This window comes from Eptatretus burgeri, chromosome 11, assembly GCF_056783735.1.
Source record: "Eptatretus burgeri isolate ZD-2024b chromosome 11, Ebu_testis_v1, whole genome shotgun sequence".
NCBI classification, from domain to species: domain Eukaryota; kingdom Metazoa; phylum Chordata; class Myxini; order Myxiniformes; family Myxinidae; genus Eptatretus; species Eptatretus burgeri.
In genome coordinates, this window is record NC_140971.1 from 2892007 (window position 1) to 2907318 (window position 15312).

The 15312-nt window shown below is 52.4% G+C and overlaps 1 protein-coding gene across 8 annotated transcripts in view; it reads left to right on the plus strand.

Annotated features, from left to right (window-relative positions):
- The first annotated feature begins 214 nt into the window (after positions 1-214).
- The window catches only part of SCMH1 (Scm polycomb group protein homolog 1), a 40443-nt gene continuing 25345 nt past the window's right edge, over positions 215-15312 (plus strand). Inside the window, exons 1-3 of one of the 8 annotated variants that reach the window (XM_085847771.1) lie at positions 215-334; positions 7992-8013; positions 8183-8307. In XM_085847771.1, the coding sequence (XP_085703897.1) occupies positions 8208-8307 (100 nt within the window). In that variant the 5' untranslated portion in view covers positions 215-334; positions 7992-8013; positions 8183-8207. The other 7 variants (XM_085847777.1, XM_085847774.1, XM_085847773.1 and 4 more) reach the window with 7 other exon arrangements.

A 15312-nucleotide genomic window follows, 5' to 3' on the forward strand; every position in this document is an offset into this window, starting at 1 on the left:
GGATCACCTGGTCAGGTATACCTGACACACCAGGCCGATCGAGATATGAACACCCTGGACATCGTTGAGATTTATTAAAGAAACGGGTCAATCAAGATAAAATAGCCCGTCCCCGTCCTCTCCAGCCGAAGTGTTTAAGTACGTGGCGTATTGAGAGCCTCACTGTTCTGAAAACCCAATCAAATACAAGAGAAGAAGAAGAAGAAGAGGCGAAGAAGAAGAGGCGGAAGAAGAGGCGGAAGAAGAAGAGGGGGAAGAAGAAGATGACGTCATAGCGTTTGTGGACGTGTTCTGGGAAGTACGTCATGACGTTCGAGCGACATGGCGCGTTGAGGTGAGTAGCGATGTGAAGAACAACGCGCGTGCACGTTTCCCATTATTTCCGGTGTCCATTTTAAACGTGACCTGTGCAGGACGATGTGTTTGTAACACGTCACGCAGACGGTGTGCAACACGGGATACCTGTGTGTGACACGTGCAGCTTGGTTGTTGTGGCATAGTATAGTATAGTATTGTATTGTAGGGTAACACGTGCAGCTTGGTGGTTATAGCATTGTATTGTAGGGTAACACGTGCAGCTTGGTGGTTATAGCATTGTATTGTTTGGTAATACTTGCAGCTTGGTGGTTATAGCATTGTATTGTATTGTAACACGTGCAACTTGGTTATAGTATTGTATTGTAACACGTGCAGCTTGGTGGTTATAGCATTGTATTGTATTGTATGGTAACACGTGCAGCTTGGTGGTTATAGCATTGTATTGTATTGTTTGGTAACACGTGCAGCTTGGTGGTTATAGTATTGTATTGTATGGTAACACCTGCAGCTTGGTGGTTATCGCATTGTATGGTAACACGTGCAACTTGGTGGTTATAGTATGGTAACACGTGCAACTTGATGGTTATAGTATGGTAACACGTGCAACTTGATGGTTATAGTATGGTAACACGTGCAGCTTGGTGGTTATAGTATTGCATTGTATGGTAACACGTGCAGCTTGGTGGTTATAGCATTGTATTGTATTGTATGGCAACACGTGCAGCTTGGTGGTTATAGTATTGTATTGTATGGTAACACGTGCAACTTGGTGGTTATAGTATGGTAACACGTGCAACTTGATGGTTATAGTATGGTAACACGTGCAGCTTGGTGGTTATAGTATTGCATTGTATGGTAACACGTGCAGCTTGGTGGTTATAGCATTGTATTGTATTGTATGGCAACACGTGCAGCTTGGTGGTTATAGTATTGTATTGTATGGTAACACCTGCAGCTTGGTGGTTATCGCATTGTATTGTATGGTAACACGTGCAACTTGGTGGTTATAGTATGGTAACACGTGCAACTTGGTGGTTATAGTATGGTAACACGTGCAGCTTGGTGGTTATAGTATTGCATTGTATGGTAACACGTGCAGCTTGGTGGTTATAGCATTGTATTGTATTGTATGGCAACACGTGCAGCTTGGTGGTTATAGTATTGTATTGTATGGTAACACGTGCAGCTTAGTGGTTATTGTATTGTAGGGTAACACGTGCAGCTTGGTGGTTATAGTATTGTATTGTATGGTAACACATGCAACTTGGTGGTTATAGTATTGTATTGTAACACGTGCAGCTTGGTGGTTATAGTAACATGTGCAGCTTGGTGGTTATAGTATTGTATGGTAACATGTGCAGCTTGGTGGGTATGGTATGGTAACACGTGCAGCTTCGTGGTTATAGTGTGGTATGATATTGTATGGTAACATGTACAGCTTGATGGTTATAGTATTGTATTGTATGGTATGGTAACACGTACAACTTGGTGGTTATAGTGTGGTATGGTATTGTATGGTAACATGTGCAGCTTTGTGGTTATAGTATTGTATTGTATGGTATGGTAACACATGCACCTTGGTGGTTATAGTGTAGTATGGTATTGTATGGGAACATGTGCAGCTTGGTGGTTATAGTGTGGTATGGTATTGTATGATAACACATGCAGCTTGGTGGTTATAGTATAGTATTGTATGGTAACATGTACAGCTTGGTGGTTATAGTGTAGTATGGTAACACGTGCAGCTTGGTTATGGTGTAGTATGGTAACACGTGCAGCTTGGTGGTTATAGTATGGTATGGTATTGTATGGTAACACGTGCAGCTGTGTGGTTATAGTGTGGTATGGTATTGTATGGTAGCACGTGCAGATTGGTGGTTATAGTGTGGTATGATATTGTATGGTAACACATGCAGCTTGGTGGTTAGTGTAGTATGGTATGCTGTGCTTATAGTGTGGTATGGTAACACGTGCAGCTTGGTGGTTATAGTGTAGTATGGTATGTTAACCCGTGCAGCTTGGTGGTTATAGTGTGGTATAGTATGACGGACAGGATTGTGTGAAGTACAATGTGTATGTAACACGTAGAGCTGTGTGTAGAGAGAACGTAGCGTGCAGGACAATGGAGCTTGTGCAGCTTGGTGGATGGGTCTTTGTGTTACATTGGGGGAAGGAAGCACATGATAAGGTCATTGTGCACGATTGTTTGTGACTTGCAGGATAGTGTTCCATGGTGTGTAACATGGTTAACAACATATCAGGCATTGTATGAAACACGTGCAATAGATGTAGGAGAGTATACACCACCTGCAGCATGTTGTATACACCTCGTGTGGTGTGGGTGAGCGTGCGTGGCGCTTGGTAGCTGCAGGCGGGTGAGCGTGCATGGCGCAAGGGAGCTGTAGGCGAATGAGCGTGCGTGGAGCTTGGGAGTTGCAGGTGGGTGAGCGCATGCGGCGTGAGGGGGCTGCGGACGGTTGAGCAAGCACGGCGCAAGGGGGCTGCAGGCGGGTGAGCGCGCACGGCGCATGGAGGCTGTGGGTGGGTAAGCGTGTACGGCACGAGGGGCTGCGGGCAGGTGAGCGTGCGCGGTGCGAGGCGGCTGTGGACGGGTGAGCGTGCATGGCGCAAGGGAGCTGTAGGCGAATGAGCGTGCGTGGAGCTTGGGAGTTGCAGGTGGGTGAGCGCGTGCGGCGCGAGGGGCTGTGGATGGTTGAGCATGCGTGGCGCAAGGGGGCTGCAGGCGGGTGTGCACGCACGGCACAAGGGGGCTGCGGGTGGGTGAGCGTGTGCGGCACGAGGGGGCCGCGGGCAGGTGAGTGTGCGCGGCGCGAGGGGGCTGTGGGCGGGTGAGCGTGCACGGCGTGAGGGGCTGCGGGCGGGTGAGTGCGTGCGGTGTGAGGAGGTTGTGGGCGGGTGAGCACGCATGGCGCAAAGCGGCTGCGGGCGTGTGCGGCGTGAGGGGCTGTGGGCGGGTGAGCGTGCACAACCCGAGGGGGCTGCGGGCCGGTGAGCATGCGCGGTGCGACGGGGCTGTGAGCGTGCATGGCGTGAGGGGGCTGCGGGCGAGCGCCTACGACGCGAGGGGCTGCGGGTGGGTGAGCGTGTGCGGTGCGAGGGGGCTGTGGGTGGGTGAGCACGCACAGCTAGGGACCTGTGGGCGGGTGAGCATGCGTGGGCTCGGGAACTGGGGGCGGGCGAGCGTGCGTGGGCTCGGGAACTGGGGGCGGGCGAGCGTGCGTGGGCTCGGGAACTGGGGGCGGGCGAGCGTGCGTGGGCTCGGGAACTGGGGGCGGGCGAGCGTGCGTGGGCTCGGGAACTGGGGGCGGGCGAGCGTGCGTGGGCTCGGGAACTGGGGGCGGGCGAGCGTGCGTGGGCTCGGGAACTGGGGGCGGGCGAGCGTGCGTGGGCTCGGGAACTGGGGGCGGGCGAGCGTGCGTGGGCTCGGGAACTGGGGGCGGGCGAGCGTGCGTGGGCTCGGGAACTGGGTCGGGCAAGCGTGCATGGGCGGGCAGGCGGGCAGGCGGGCGGGCGGGCGTGCATGGAAAAGAGGGAATTTGTGGTGGGTGAGCGCGCGCCTGCGTGAGGGGCTACGGACGAGCGCTTGTGGAGCAAGAGAACTGCGGGTGGGTGGGCGGGCGAACGTGAGTGGTGCTGGGGAGCTACAAGCGTGGTGCTCGGGAGCTGCGGGCAGGTGAGCGCGCGCGGCGCGAGAGGGCTGCCGGCAGGTGAGCACACGAGGGGGCTGCGGGTGGGTGAGTGTGTGAGGAGCCTGCAGGCGCGTAAGCGTGAGCACACGAGGGGGCTGCGGGTGGGTGAGTGTGAGAGGAGCCTGCGGGCGCGTAAGCGCGCACGGCGTGAGGGGGATGCAGCCGGGTAAGCGTGCGGGGCGTGAGGGGGCTGCGTGCGTGTGAGCGCGTGCGGAGCGAGGGGCTGCGGTCGTGTGAGCGTGTGCAGAGTGAGGGGGATGCGGCCGGGTAAGTGTGCGTGGCGCGAGGGGTCTGTGTGAGCGCGCGCGGCGCGAGGGGCTGCGGGCAAGTGCGCACGGTGCGAGGGTGTTGCGGGTGGGTGAGCGCGTGAGGGGCCTGCAGGCACGTTCGAGCGCTCACGGCATGAGGGGCTGCGGCCGGGTGAGCGTGTGCAGAGTGAGGGGGATGTGGCCGGGTCAGTGTGCGTAGTGCGAGGGGGCTGTGTGCGTGTGAGCGCGCGCAGCGCAAGGGGGCTGCAGGCAGGTGAGCGCGCATGGCGCGTGGGGGCTGCGGGTGGGTAAGCGTGTGCGGCACGAGGAGGCTGCGGGCAGGTGAGCATGCGAGGCGGCTGTGGGCGGGTGAGCACGCGTTGCGCTTGGTAGCTGCAGGCGGGTGAGTGTGCATGGCGCAAGGGAGTTGTAGGCGAGTGAGCGTGCGTGGAGCTTGGGAGTTGCAGGTGGGTGAGCGCGTGCGGCGCGAGGGGCTGTGGACGGTTGAGCATGCGCGGCGCAAGGAAGCTGCAGGCGGGTGTGCGCGCACGGTGCGAGGGTGTTGCAGGTGGGTGAGGGGCCTGCAGGCACGTTCGAGCGCTCGCGGCACGAGGGGCTGCGGCCGGGTGAGCGTGTGCAGAGTGAGGGGGATGTGGCCGGGTCAGTGTGCGTGGCGCGAGGGGTTGTATGCATGTGAGTTCGCGCAGCGCAAGGGGCTGCGGGCAAGTGCGTACGGTGCGAGGGTGTTGCGGGCAGGTGAGCGCGTGCGGTGAGAGATGGCTGTGGCCAGGTGAGCGCGCGTGGCGCGAGGGTCTGCAGGCGGGTGAGTGCGCATGGCGTGAGGGGGCTGCGGGTGCGTGAGCTTTCACGGCGCGAAGGGGCTGCGGCCGGGTGAGCGTGTGCAGAGTGAGGAGGCTGTGGCGGGGTGATTGTGCATGGAGCGAGGGGCTGCGGGTGTTTGAGCGTGTGTGGCGTGAGGGGGCTGCGGGCAGGTGAGCGCGTGCAAGGTGATGGGGCTGCGGGAAAGTGCACACGGCGCGAGGGGGTTGTAGGCAGGTGAGCGCGCACGGCACGAGCGGGTTGCGGGCAGGTGAGCGTGCGTGGTGCGAGGCGGCTGTGGACGGGTGAGCATGCGTGGCGCTTGGTAGCTGCAGGCGGGTGAGCGTGCATGGCGCAAGGGAGCTGTAGACGAATGAGCGTGCGTGGAGCTTGGGAGTTGCAGGTGGGTGAGCGCGTGCGGCGCGAGGGGCTGTGGATGGTTGAGCATGCGTGGCGCAAGGGGGCTGCAGGCGGGTGTGCGCGCACGGCGCAAGGGGGCTGCGGGTGGGTGAGCGTGTGCGGCACAAGGGGGCCGTGGGCAGGTGAGTGTGCGCGGCGCGAGGGGGCTGTGGGCGGGTGAGCGTGCACGGCGTGAGGGGCTGCGGGCGGGTGAGTGCGTGCGGTGTGAGGAGGTTGTGGGCGGGTGAGCATGCATGGCGCAAAGCGGCTGCGGGCGTGTGCGGCGTGAGGGGCTGTGGGCGGGTGAGCGTGCACAACTGGAGGGGGCTGCGGGCCGGTGAGCGTGCGCGGTGCGACGGGGCTGTGAGCGTGCATGGCGTGAGGGGGCTGCGGGCGAGCGCCTACGACGCGAGGGGCTGCGGGCGGGTGAGCGTGTGCGGTGCGAGGGGGCTGTGGGCGGGTGAGCACGCACAGCTAGGGACCTGTGGGCGGGTGAGCATGCGTGGGCTCGGGAACTGGGGGCGGGCGAGCGTGCGTGGGCTCGGGAACTGGGGGCGGGCGAGCGTGCGTGGGCTCGGGACCTGTGGGTGGGTGAGCGTGCGTGGGCTCGGGAATTGGGGGCGGGCAAGCGTGCATGGGCTAGTGAGCTGGGGGCGGGCGGGCGTGCATGGAAAAGAGGGAATTTGTGGTGGGTGAGCGCGCGCCTGCGTGAGGGGCTACGGGCGAGCGCTTGTGGAGCAAGAGAACTGCGGGTGGGTGGGCGGGCGAACGTGAGTGGTGCTGGGGAGCTACAAGCGTAGTGCTCGGGAGCTGCGGGCAGGTGAGCGCGCGCGGCGCGAGAGGGCTGCGGGCAGGTGAGCACACGAGGGGGCTGCGGGTGGGTGAGTGTGTGAGGAGCCTGCAGGCGCATAAGCGTGAGCACACGAGGGGGCTGCGGGTGGGTGAGTGTGAGAGGAGCCTGCGGGCGCGTAAGCGCGCACTGCGTGAGGGGGATGCAGCCGGGTAAGCGTGCGGGGCGTGAGGGGGCTGCGTGCGTGTGAGCGCGTGCGGCGCGAGGGGCTGCGGCCGGGTGAGCGTGTGCAGAGTGAGGGGGATGCGGCTGGGTCAGTGTGCGTGGCGCGAGGGGTCTGTGTGAGCGCGCGCGGCGCGAGGGGCTGCGGGCAAGTGCGCACGGTGCGAGGGTGTTGCGGGTGGGTGAGCGCGTGAGGGGCCTGCAGGCATGTTCGAGCGCTCATGGCACGAGGGGCTGCGGCCGGGTGAGCGTGTGCAGAGTGAGGGGGATGTGGCCGGGTCAGTGTGCGTAGTGCGAGGGGGCTGTGTGCGTGTGAGCGCGCGCAGCGCAAGGGGGCTGCAGGCAGGTGAGCGCGCATGGCGCGTGGGGGCTGCGGGTGGGTAAGCGTGTGCGGCATGAGGAGGCTGCGGGCAGGTGAGCGTGCGCGGCGCGAGGCGGCTGTGGGCGGGTGAGCACGCGTGGCGCTTGGTAGCTGCAGGCGGGTGAGTGTGCATGGCGCAAGGGAGTTGTAGGCGAGTGAGCGTGCGTGGAGCTTGGGAGTTGCAGGTGGGTGAGCGCGTGCGGCGCGAGGGGCTGTGGACGGTTGAGCATGCGCGGCGCAAGGAAGCTGCAGGCGGGTGTGCGCGCACGGTGCGAGGGTGTTGCAGGTGGGTGAGGGGCCTGCAGGCACGTTCGAGCGCTCGCGGCACGAGGGGCTGCGGCCGGGTGAGCGTGTGCAGAGTGAGGGGGATGTGGCCGGGTCAGTGTGCGTGGCGCGAGGGGGCTGTATGCATGTGAGTTCGCGCAGCGCAAGGGGCTGCGGGCAAGTGCGTACGGTGCGAGGGTGTTGCGGGCAGGTGAGCGCGTGCGGTGCGAGATGGCTGTGGCCAGGTGAGCGCGCGTGGCGCGAGGGTCTGCAGGCGGGTGAGTGCGCATGGCGTGAGGGGGCTGCGGGTGCGTGAGCTTTCACGGCGCGAAGGGGCTGCGGCCGGGTGAGCGTGTGCAGAGTGAGGAGGCTGCGGCGGGGTGAGCGTGCATGGAGCGAGGGGCTGCGGGTGTTTGAGCGTGTGTGGCGTGAGGGGGCTGCGGGCAGGTGAGCGCGTGCAAGGTGATGGGGCTGCGGGAAAGTGCACACGGCGCTAGGGGGTTGTAGGCAGGTGAGCGCGCACGGCACGAGGGGGTTGCGTACGGGTGAGCGCGCATGGCGCGAGGGGGCTGCGGGTGGGTGAGCGCACATGGCGCGAGGGGGCTGCGGGCTGGTGAGTGCACACGGGTCAAGGGGATGCGGGCAGTTGAGCGTGCGCAGTGTGGTCATGGGGGAACTGATGTGTGTTGTTGGGATGGCGGGCCCTTTTCTGTGCTCGTTTTGGTATGACCTCCCTGGTTATTTTCTTGTGTAAAAGTTGGAACACATGTTTCCCTTTGTACACTATTCCATCTTTTGGATTTTCATTTTATTGTTTTGATTTGATCTTATAACTTTTGTTGCTGATATGTTTTTTGCAGATAGACAAAATGACTACAGCAGGTGAGTAACTTCACCTTTGTTCCGCCTTTGCTTCCTTAATTTTTGTTCTTCGCAGACGGACGAATCAAGTGCACGCTTTTTTGTGTGTAGTTAAACGGTGATTGAAGCAAACAGATGATCAAATACAAAGAGAGTGAGTTTTTTCTGTTTTGTTTTTTGTTCCTGGAAGCACGTGATAAGGACAAAGGAAGTGGATGATGTCGGACAAATTCTTATATTCCAATTTTACAGACCTTTGTGTGAAGAAGGAAAGACCAAAAGGTCGTCCAACTGCCCCACCACCGGCTCCTTCAGGTATTCTGGAAGTGTGTGTGTGTGTGTGTGTGTGTGTGTGTGTGTGTGTGTGTGTGTGTGTGTGTGTGTGTGTGTGTGTGTGTGTGTGTGTGTGTGTGTGTGTGTGTGTGTGTGTGTGTGTGTGTGTGTGTGTGTGTGTGTGTGTGTGTGTGTGTGTGTGTGTGTGTTGCATGTTCATGTGATTGCAATGTTTTGATGCAATTGCAGTTTTGGTCCTCCCCGTCTTAGCACATCTTCACAGGTCAGCATTGAAATCCTTTGTGATCATCTACCCCCAATTTCTCCCCACATTGATATCTTGACATTTCTTACCATCTTGACATTAATTAATTAATTGTAAAGACCTCAACGATCTCTCTGGTCATTGACCTCAAAAAGAGAGCCTCTAAATATTTGGTTGTTTTGTCGTTTATCAAAGTGTTTTATTGTCTAATGCCTTTCGTCACCATTGAGACTGTTAATAAACAGTATGTTGGGATTTGTTTCTTCAGTTAAATATCTTTATTGAACAGAGATGAAATGATAAACCTCTCTCAACGTTCTGCTTTCAGATCCCCCTGAGCTACGTATCATTTTGAGATCGTAGGATATTATTTCTCCGTTGATTATTGGCAACCGTCAGTTTTCTGTCCATTCAAGGATATTTATATTTTTTATATCCTTTGATTGATTTGTGTTTAAATTTATTCACTTATTTGTTTTATTGACTTGTTTTGGTTATTTCTTCAACAATGTTTATTTGATAATTTTCATGTTCATTATGTTTTCCATTTGAATACCAAGGTTGTGATTTTCTCCACCTCTTGGTCTGGCTATTACTTGGTTCAATCATTTATGTACCGGTAAAAAAAGGCTTCAGTAGTCCTTGAAAACCCCCCAACCCCAATTATCTTTCTTTTTTAGCACTTATGTATATCCATAAGGGAGGGTGTCAATTCTGTTTCCTAAAGTGTATATATTTATCATCAAACACATGCACAGCCTTTTTATTTACTTGTTCAAATTTTGTTTTTTTTCCTAAATAAATACAAGTATGGAAGCAATTGATAGTATCTATGATTTGGATGATACCATTGTCATCTCAAACTCTACTAAAAATGAAGACTACTTCAAGGTAAATGCCATAACTGGAACAGACTGGAATACAAATGGAACTAAAAGTTTTGAAATAAACAATCAACAAACTTATTTGAATCAAGCCGAAAGTTTCTTGTCGTGTAAATTTACATTCACAAAGGTTGCGAATAACACAAACGCTACACTCATAAATTATTTTTTCTGGAAAATGTTTGATAGTGTTCGTTTGTACATTGGAACACAAGAAGTTGAAGTGGTTGATTATGTCTCTGCTACATCTGAAATGATGAAATTTACACTATATTCATTTGTGATAGAATGGGAAAGGGAAGGGGGCTGTCGAAGGTTTTATTCATGATATGGCAACGGGAACAAATACAGACCCTGGATATAGTCAAAGGAAAGGAATGTATAATGAGACAAAAACGGGTAATAGTTTTACTGTGGCAGTTCCTCTTTAAGGTATATTTAACCTCCGCCATCAAAGATCGAAGGTTACTGTTTTCACCCCTTTCTGTTTGTTTGTTTGTTTGTTTGTTTGTTAACCTCTGCCATCGAAGATCGGAGGTTAGTTTCACCCCTTTCTGTTTGTTTGTTTGTTTGTGAACAGTATTACGGAAAAACCCCTCGACGGATTTCGACGAAACTTGGTGGGGGGGTTAGGTCTGGTCCAAGGATCATGCCATTAGATTTTGGACTTGGTCCAAAATTTAATATGGCCGCTGTGGTGGCCATTTTGAAAAAAATATTTTAATTTTTTTTGCATCTCTACATGTTTTAAGTGATTTCCAACCCCCCCCCAAAAAAAAATTGTTAGAGAAAAAAAAAATTTGCAACTTTTTTTTCAACAAAATTTCGATTTTTTTTTTATTTTTTTTTGCATTTCTACATGTTATAAGTGATTTCCAACAAAAAAAAACATGCCAAAATTATAATTGCGGCTGATTTTGGAACTTACAGGTGGATATACCCATGTAAAATCAATTTCTGTCTCAAGGAATCTTGTTATGACGAATTAATTGAGTATGTAAAAGGGAAAGTTGCAAACTATAACTCTGAGCACTGTTGACGTCATATTGAATGAATAGGATATCAGGTTCAGTTGAGTGACCTAGCGGTATTGGTGGCGGAGGTCTTACACTCTACCGAGTGCTCCCCTCTAGTTGGATTTTGTGATCATGATAAAGTTCTGTGTGGTCTTCAAATTAGATTTCAACTGCAAAGGAATCATAATGAAAATAGATTGCTTTTTGGTGTTGGTAATGGACAAAGTAGAGACACTTTTCGATTTGAACTTCATAATTTTCATTTAAACGCCTTTTTATAGGGGGTGAAAATTTTTAGTAAAAAAAATAATTCTCCCCAGGATTAAACTGCACCGTAACCTCTCTGCTCGGGTTTTCGTGACTCTCGGAATGTCAGAGAAATGTAAGACACCAATAAGATGAGCAAGTGATGCATGTGCCTCGAGGAATGCAAGACCCTTACTTTAGAAATGAAATTAGACATGATAAAACGGTCAGAGGGGAAACACCTTCGCAAGTCGGATGATCGCTATCTTTTTACTTAACCGGTCTATGAGTGCGACGATACTCGAGCACAAGGCGAGAATTTTCGAGCATGTGAAGGTACTTACCAAGGAATGTCGTGGAGTGATCGCTGAGATGGGAAAAACTTTTGATTTTGTGGCTTATGGACCAGACAACAGAATCTGCACATGTTGATGTTTATGTTGCATACTGTTATGGGCATGACAGTATCGTGACATTTTGTGGGCTTTGTTGTCATGTCTTGTCTTGGTTTTGTTTATCGATGGCATGTCTTACATCACCTTGATCGAGAATCCTACACTCCAGTCCAGGATTTTGTTCTTCTCTCTTCTCTCTTCTCTTCTCTCTCTCTCCCTCTGTTGCAAGTGTTTATGGATGAACCACTATCACATAAGCTCACCTGAAGTATGTTCCAGCTGTTGAGCAGGGATAAGCAGCAGACACACCAACAGCAGGGATAAGGGACAAAGTTGAGGGAAACTTTGAGAAATAAGGAATGAGGGCAAGGGGAGGACACAGATGGTGAACAACTTGGATCTACAGTCTCAGACTCGGGAAGAAAAAAAACTGGAAACCTGGAAGGAAGTGGGTTTGGGGAGGGTTACCGGGATAGTAAAGATCATGAGTATGGATGGGGGATGACTTGAGATGGTGGTGAACAGTTATCTTGAAGCCCTGGAGAAGAATGGAAGTCAAGAGACTCAGGAAGTTGATTCTCCATGTGGGGGGGGGGGAGAGAAACGAATGAGTGGTTTCACCAGAAGGGGATTGTTGGCAGACCACATGCACCCTTCAAAAACCTGGGGGGGGGGAAAGAGAAACGAATGAGTGGTTTCACCAGAAGGGGATTGTTGGCAGACCACATGCACCCTTCACCAACCTGGGGTGGGGGGGGGGGGGTAGCACAGAAAGGATAGAGGGTAGGAGACCAGAAAGGAGGCGGTTGAAGACAGAGACCACTGAGCTGCGATGTGAATGTGATAGGCCCATCGATTCAGCTTCATCATGAGAGATTATATTAATCTTAAAGGCCTTGGTTTCCATGGTGGCAAGCTGAGCAAGATGTGAGGCAGTAGAGATAGAGATAGAGATAGAGATAGAGATAGAGATAGAGATAGAGATAGAGATAGAGATAGAGATATAGATATAGATATAGATAATATATATATACACACACACTCCATTAAGCTGTGGATTATGTATTGGAGTTCAGCTTTATCAAGGCTCTGGAGGCCAATTGTGGCTGATAATGAAGCCCAAAGGTTCGAGTGACTGAACCTCTTCAAGATGATTGTTAAGGAAGTAGATGGGAGGGCTTGCCAGATGGTCCTTTATGAGAGTGAAAGTAACAGTGTGAGAGTGTGAGATTTGTCAGGATTTAAAGACATAGTCCAAGTGTTTGATCAGTTTGTGATTTTATTTTTAAATCAAGGTCTGAAGAGAGGGAAGAGGTTGCAGCCTGCCTGTCTGAAGGATGAAGGACATCATTGCAGTGGGTGAAGTCATCATCAAATGGATAAAGAGGATTTTCCAGTCAGAGAAATCATTGATGAAGATCAGGAATCACACTTGGCCCAGAACACTACCTTGGGGCACTCCAGCCTTGACAAGGAGAGGAGATGAAAGGATTCCGTTGAGAGCCACATGTTGGTGGATTCTGAAGCAATGATGGATTCCATAACCTTGCTGATGATTGGGAGAAGGCTGATTCTCTTCCGGTTCCGGTTCCGGTTCCGGTTTTGAGCGGCAAGAGGTCTCCTTCGGGGCTCCCTGCTGACATTCTCAAAGTTAAGTTCCGGTTGTTATTTGTCCCGTTTTAACTGTTTAATTTTCTCACCTACATGTTAATGTGTGTTCCTAATTCGGTTTTGTTTCAAAAATCGTGCTATTTTGTGAGTATTTATGTCGACGTTCTTACTTGGTGTTTGAGGCCTAGTCCTAGGTTTGAGGCCTACCGGTTCCACTCGGTGTTCGATCGTTTTTTTTTGTTTCTTTGTTTGTTTTTTCTCCCCATTCCTTCAATTTCTATCCTCCCCATTACCTTCAATTTTCATCCTCCCCACTTTCCAAACATCCCCCATTCTCCCAACTAATCTCTTTCTTATCTCAAAAAAAAAAAAAAAAAAAAAAAAAAAAAAAATACCCAACAACAACAACAACAACACGCTCACCTTCTCCCGATTCTGCTACTTCTTCCTCTTAACTTCCTCCTCGTCTTCCTCGATTTCTTTTTTTTTACACTTCCATGACCTAATCTGTTGAACTCTCTCATACATTAATATTAACAACAAAAACGATCTTATAATGCTTCATCTTCCTCTCTCACACATGTGGTACTCTTTACTGTTTCACAATGCACTTCTCTTCTGCTATTTTAACAGACTGCTCTCATTTCGACCTCTCCTTCATTCCTTGCCTAAAAAATCCAACTATTACAGCGCTTCTTCTCTCCATGCTCTGAATTCGCCTTCATTGCATCCATCAAGAATTGTGTTAAATCGCATCTCTGACCTAAAACTTTTAAAAACCACAGTTTGCCATGGATGCTCGTTTTCCATCAACCATTCTTCTTTTCCAACTTCAGTGCCAACTCACCCCCTCACCCCTCACTCTCACTCTCAAAGGAACCATCCCACTCTTCTCCCTCCAAGCCTCCCTCTCACCTCTTTCAAAAATTCCCCCCTCACCTTTCTCCCACCTTTCATCCCCCTCACTCTTCCTTCTCTAAGTTGCCCCCCCTCTCATCCACCAACCTGCCTCCCTCCACTGCCCTCTCACGTCCATCTCTTCACTCCACCTCCTCAAATCCTCAACTGCCATCTTCCTTGTCTCTTGTCCCCCTCTCTCCCAGCACCACAGAGCCTTTTCTCCTCCTCATTCGGCCCCCTCCCTCGCTATTCTGCAATACCCCACACTCCTTCAGCAACCCTCCTTACCTCCCCCCCTCGTCCCTCGTCCTACCCTCCCCCGCCCCTCCACCTCCTGCACCCAAAGCCTCCTCCCCTACCTCTTCATTAAAAGTGTGGACCTCAAATATCCGGGGCCTTCGCTCAAACCTTTCAGATCTTTCCATGCAGGTTGCCACTGACAAACCAGACATTATCTGCCTAACAGAAACTTTCCTCTCCCAAGACGTGTCTGACTCCCAAGTATCTCTCCCTGGTTACTCCCTCTTACGGTATGACAGACCTGAGCCTCGTCCTGGTGGAGGTGTTGCTCTCTTCATCAAAGACTCTATTCCTCACTCTCCCTGCACTGCTCTCACTCCCCCACCCCCCAGGAATACCTCTGGCTTCGGCTTCCCCTCCACTCCCACCTCATGTTTATATGTGTACTGTACCGTCCACCGAACAGTGATGACTCCATCTACACCTCACTCTCCGAAAACATGGACCATCTTCTATCTTCTCATCCAAACTCTCTCTTCCTCTTATGTGGCGACTTCAATTGTCATCACGCCAGTTGGCTAGGTGTGGGTACCTCTCTCACCTGCCATGGGACATCAGCAAAAGCTTTCTGTGACTCATTGGGACTGACTCAATCGGTCAACTTCCCGACCCGGATCTCAACCAATGGTACTCCATCTCTTCTGGATCTGATTTTGACAAATTTCCCTGACAATATCTGCTGCTCTTCCTTCGCTCCAATTGGTTCTTCTGACCACGTCCTTGTTAAAGTGGACATCTCTCTGGCTGTCATCAGAGAACCACCTCACCGCCGTCGAGTCTGGCATTTCACCTGCCGACTGGCAGGGTCTCCGAGCAGCCATCAAACTTACAGACTGGTCTCCTATCACTACTTTCTCAAACATCAACTCATCCTGGGAATTCTTTCAAAGAAACTTGCTCTCCCTCATGCACAGATTTATCCCCTCTCGTGTTCAGTTGTCTTACCCTTCCTCCCGCCCTTGGTTTACTGAAGCTTGTGGCGAGGCAGTTGTCCTGAAACAACTTGCCTTTGCCTCATGGAAAGCAAACCCAACTGAGGGCAATCTCAGTTCTTTCCACAAAGCTCGGAACAAGTGTGTATCTACCCTCAGGAGAGCCAGAAAACAACATCTTTCTCATCTCAAGTCTGAACTCTCAAACCTCTCTCCCTCCTCAAAATCCTGGTGGCGTTTAATCAAATCTGTTTCTGGTGTATGTTCCCTCCATCCCCTCCCTTACCTCAAATGGCCGCACTGCTGATTCCACACGTGATAAAGCTGAATGTCTAAACTCGGTGTTTGCAGCTAAATCTTGTGTCCCAAACCCATCACTATCTCTACCCACTTTACCCAGTCGCACCCAACTGTCCCTGGACTCTGTATCCTTTCTCCTGACAAGGTGGAGAGCTTGCTTTCAAACCTCGAGTCAGATTCTGCAACCGGTCCAGACGG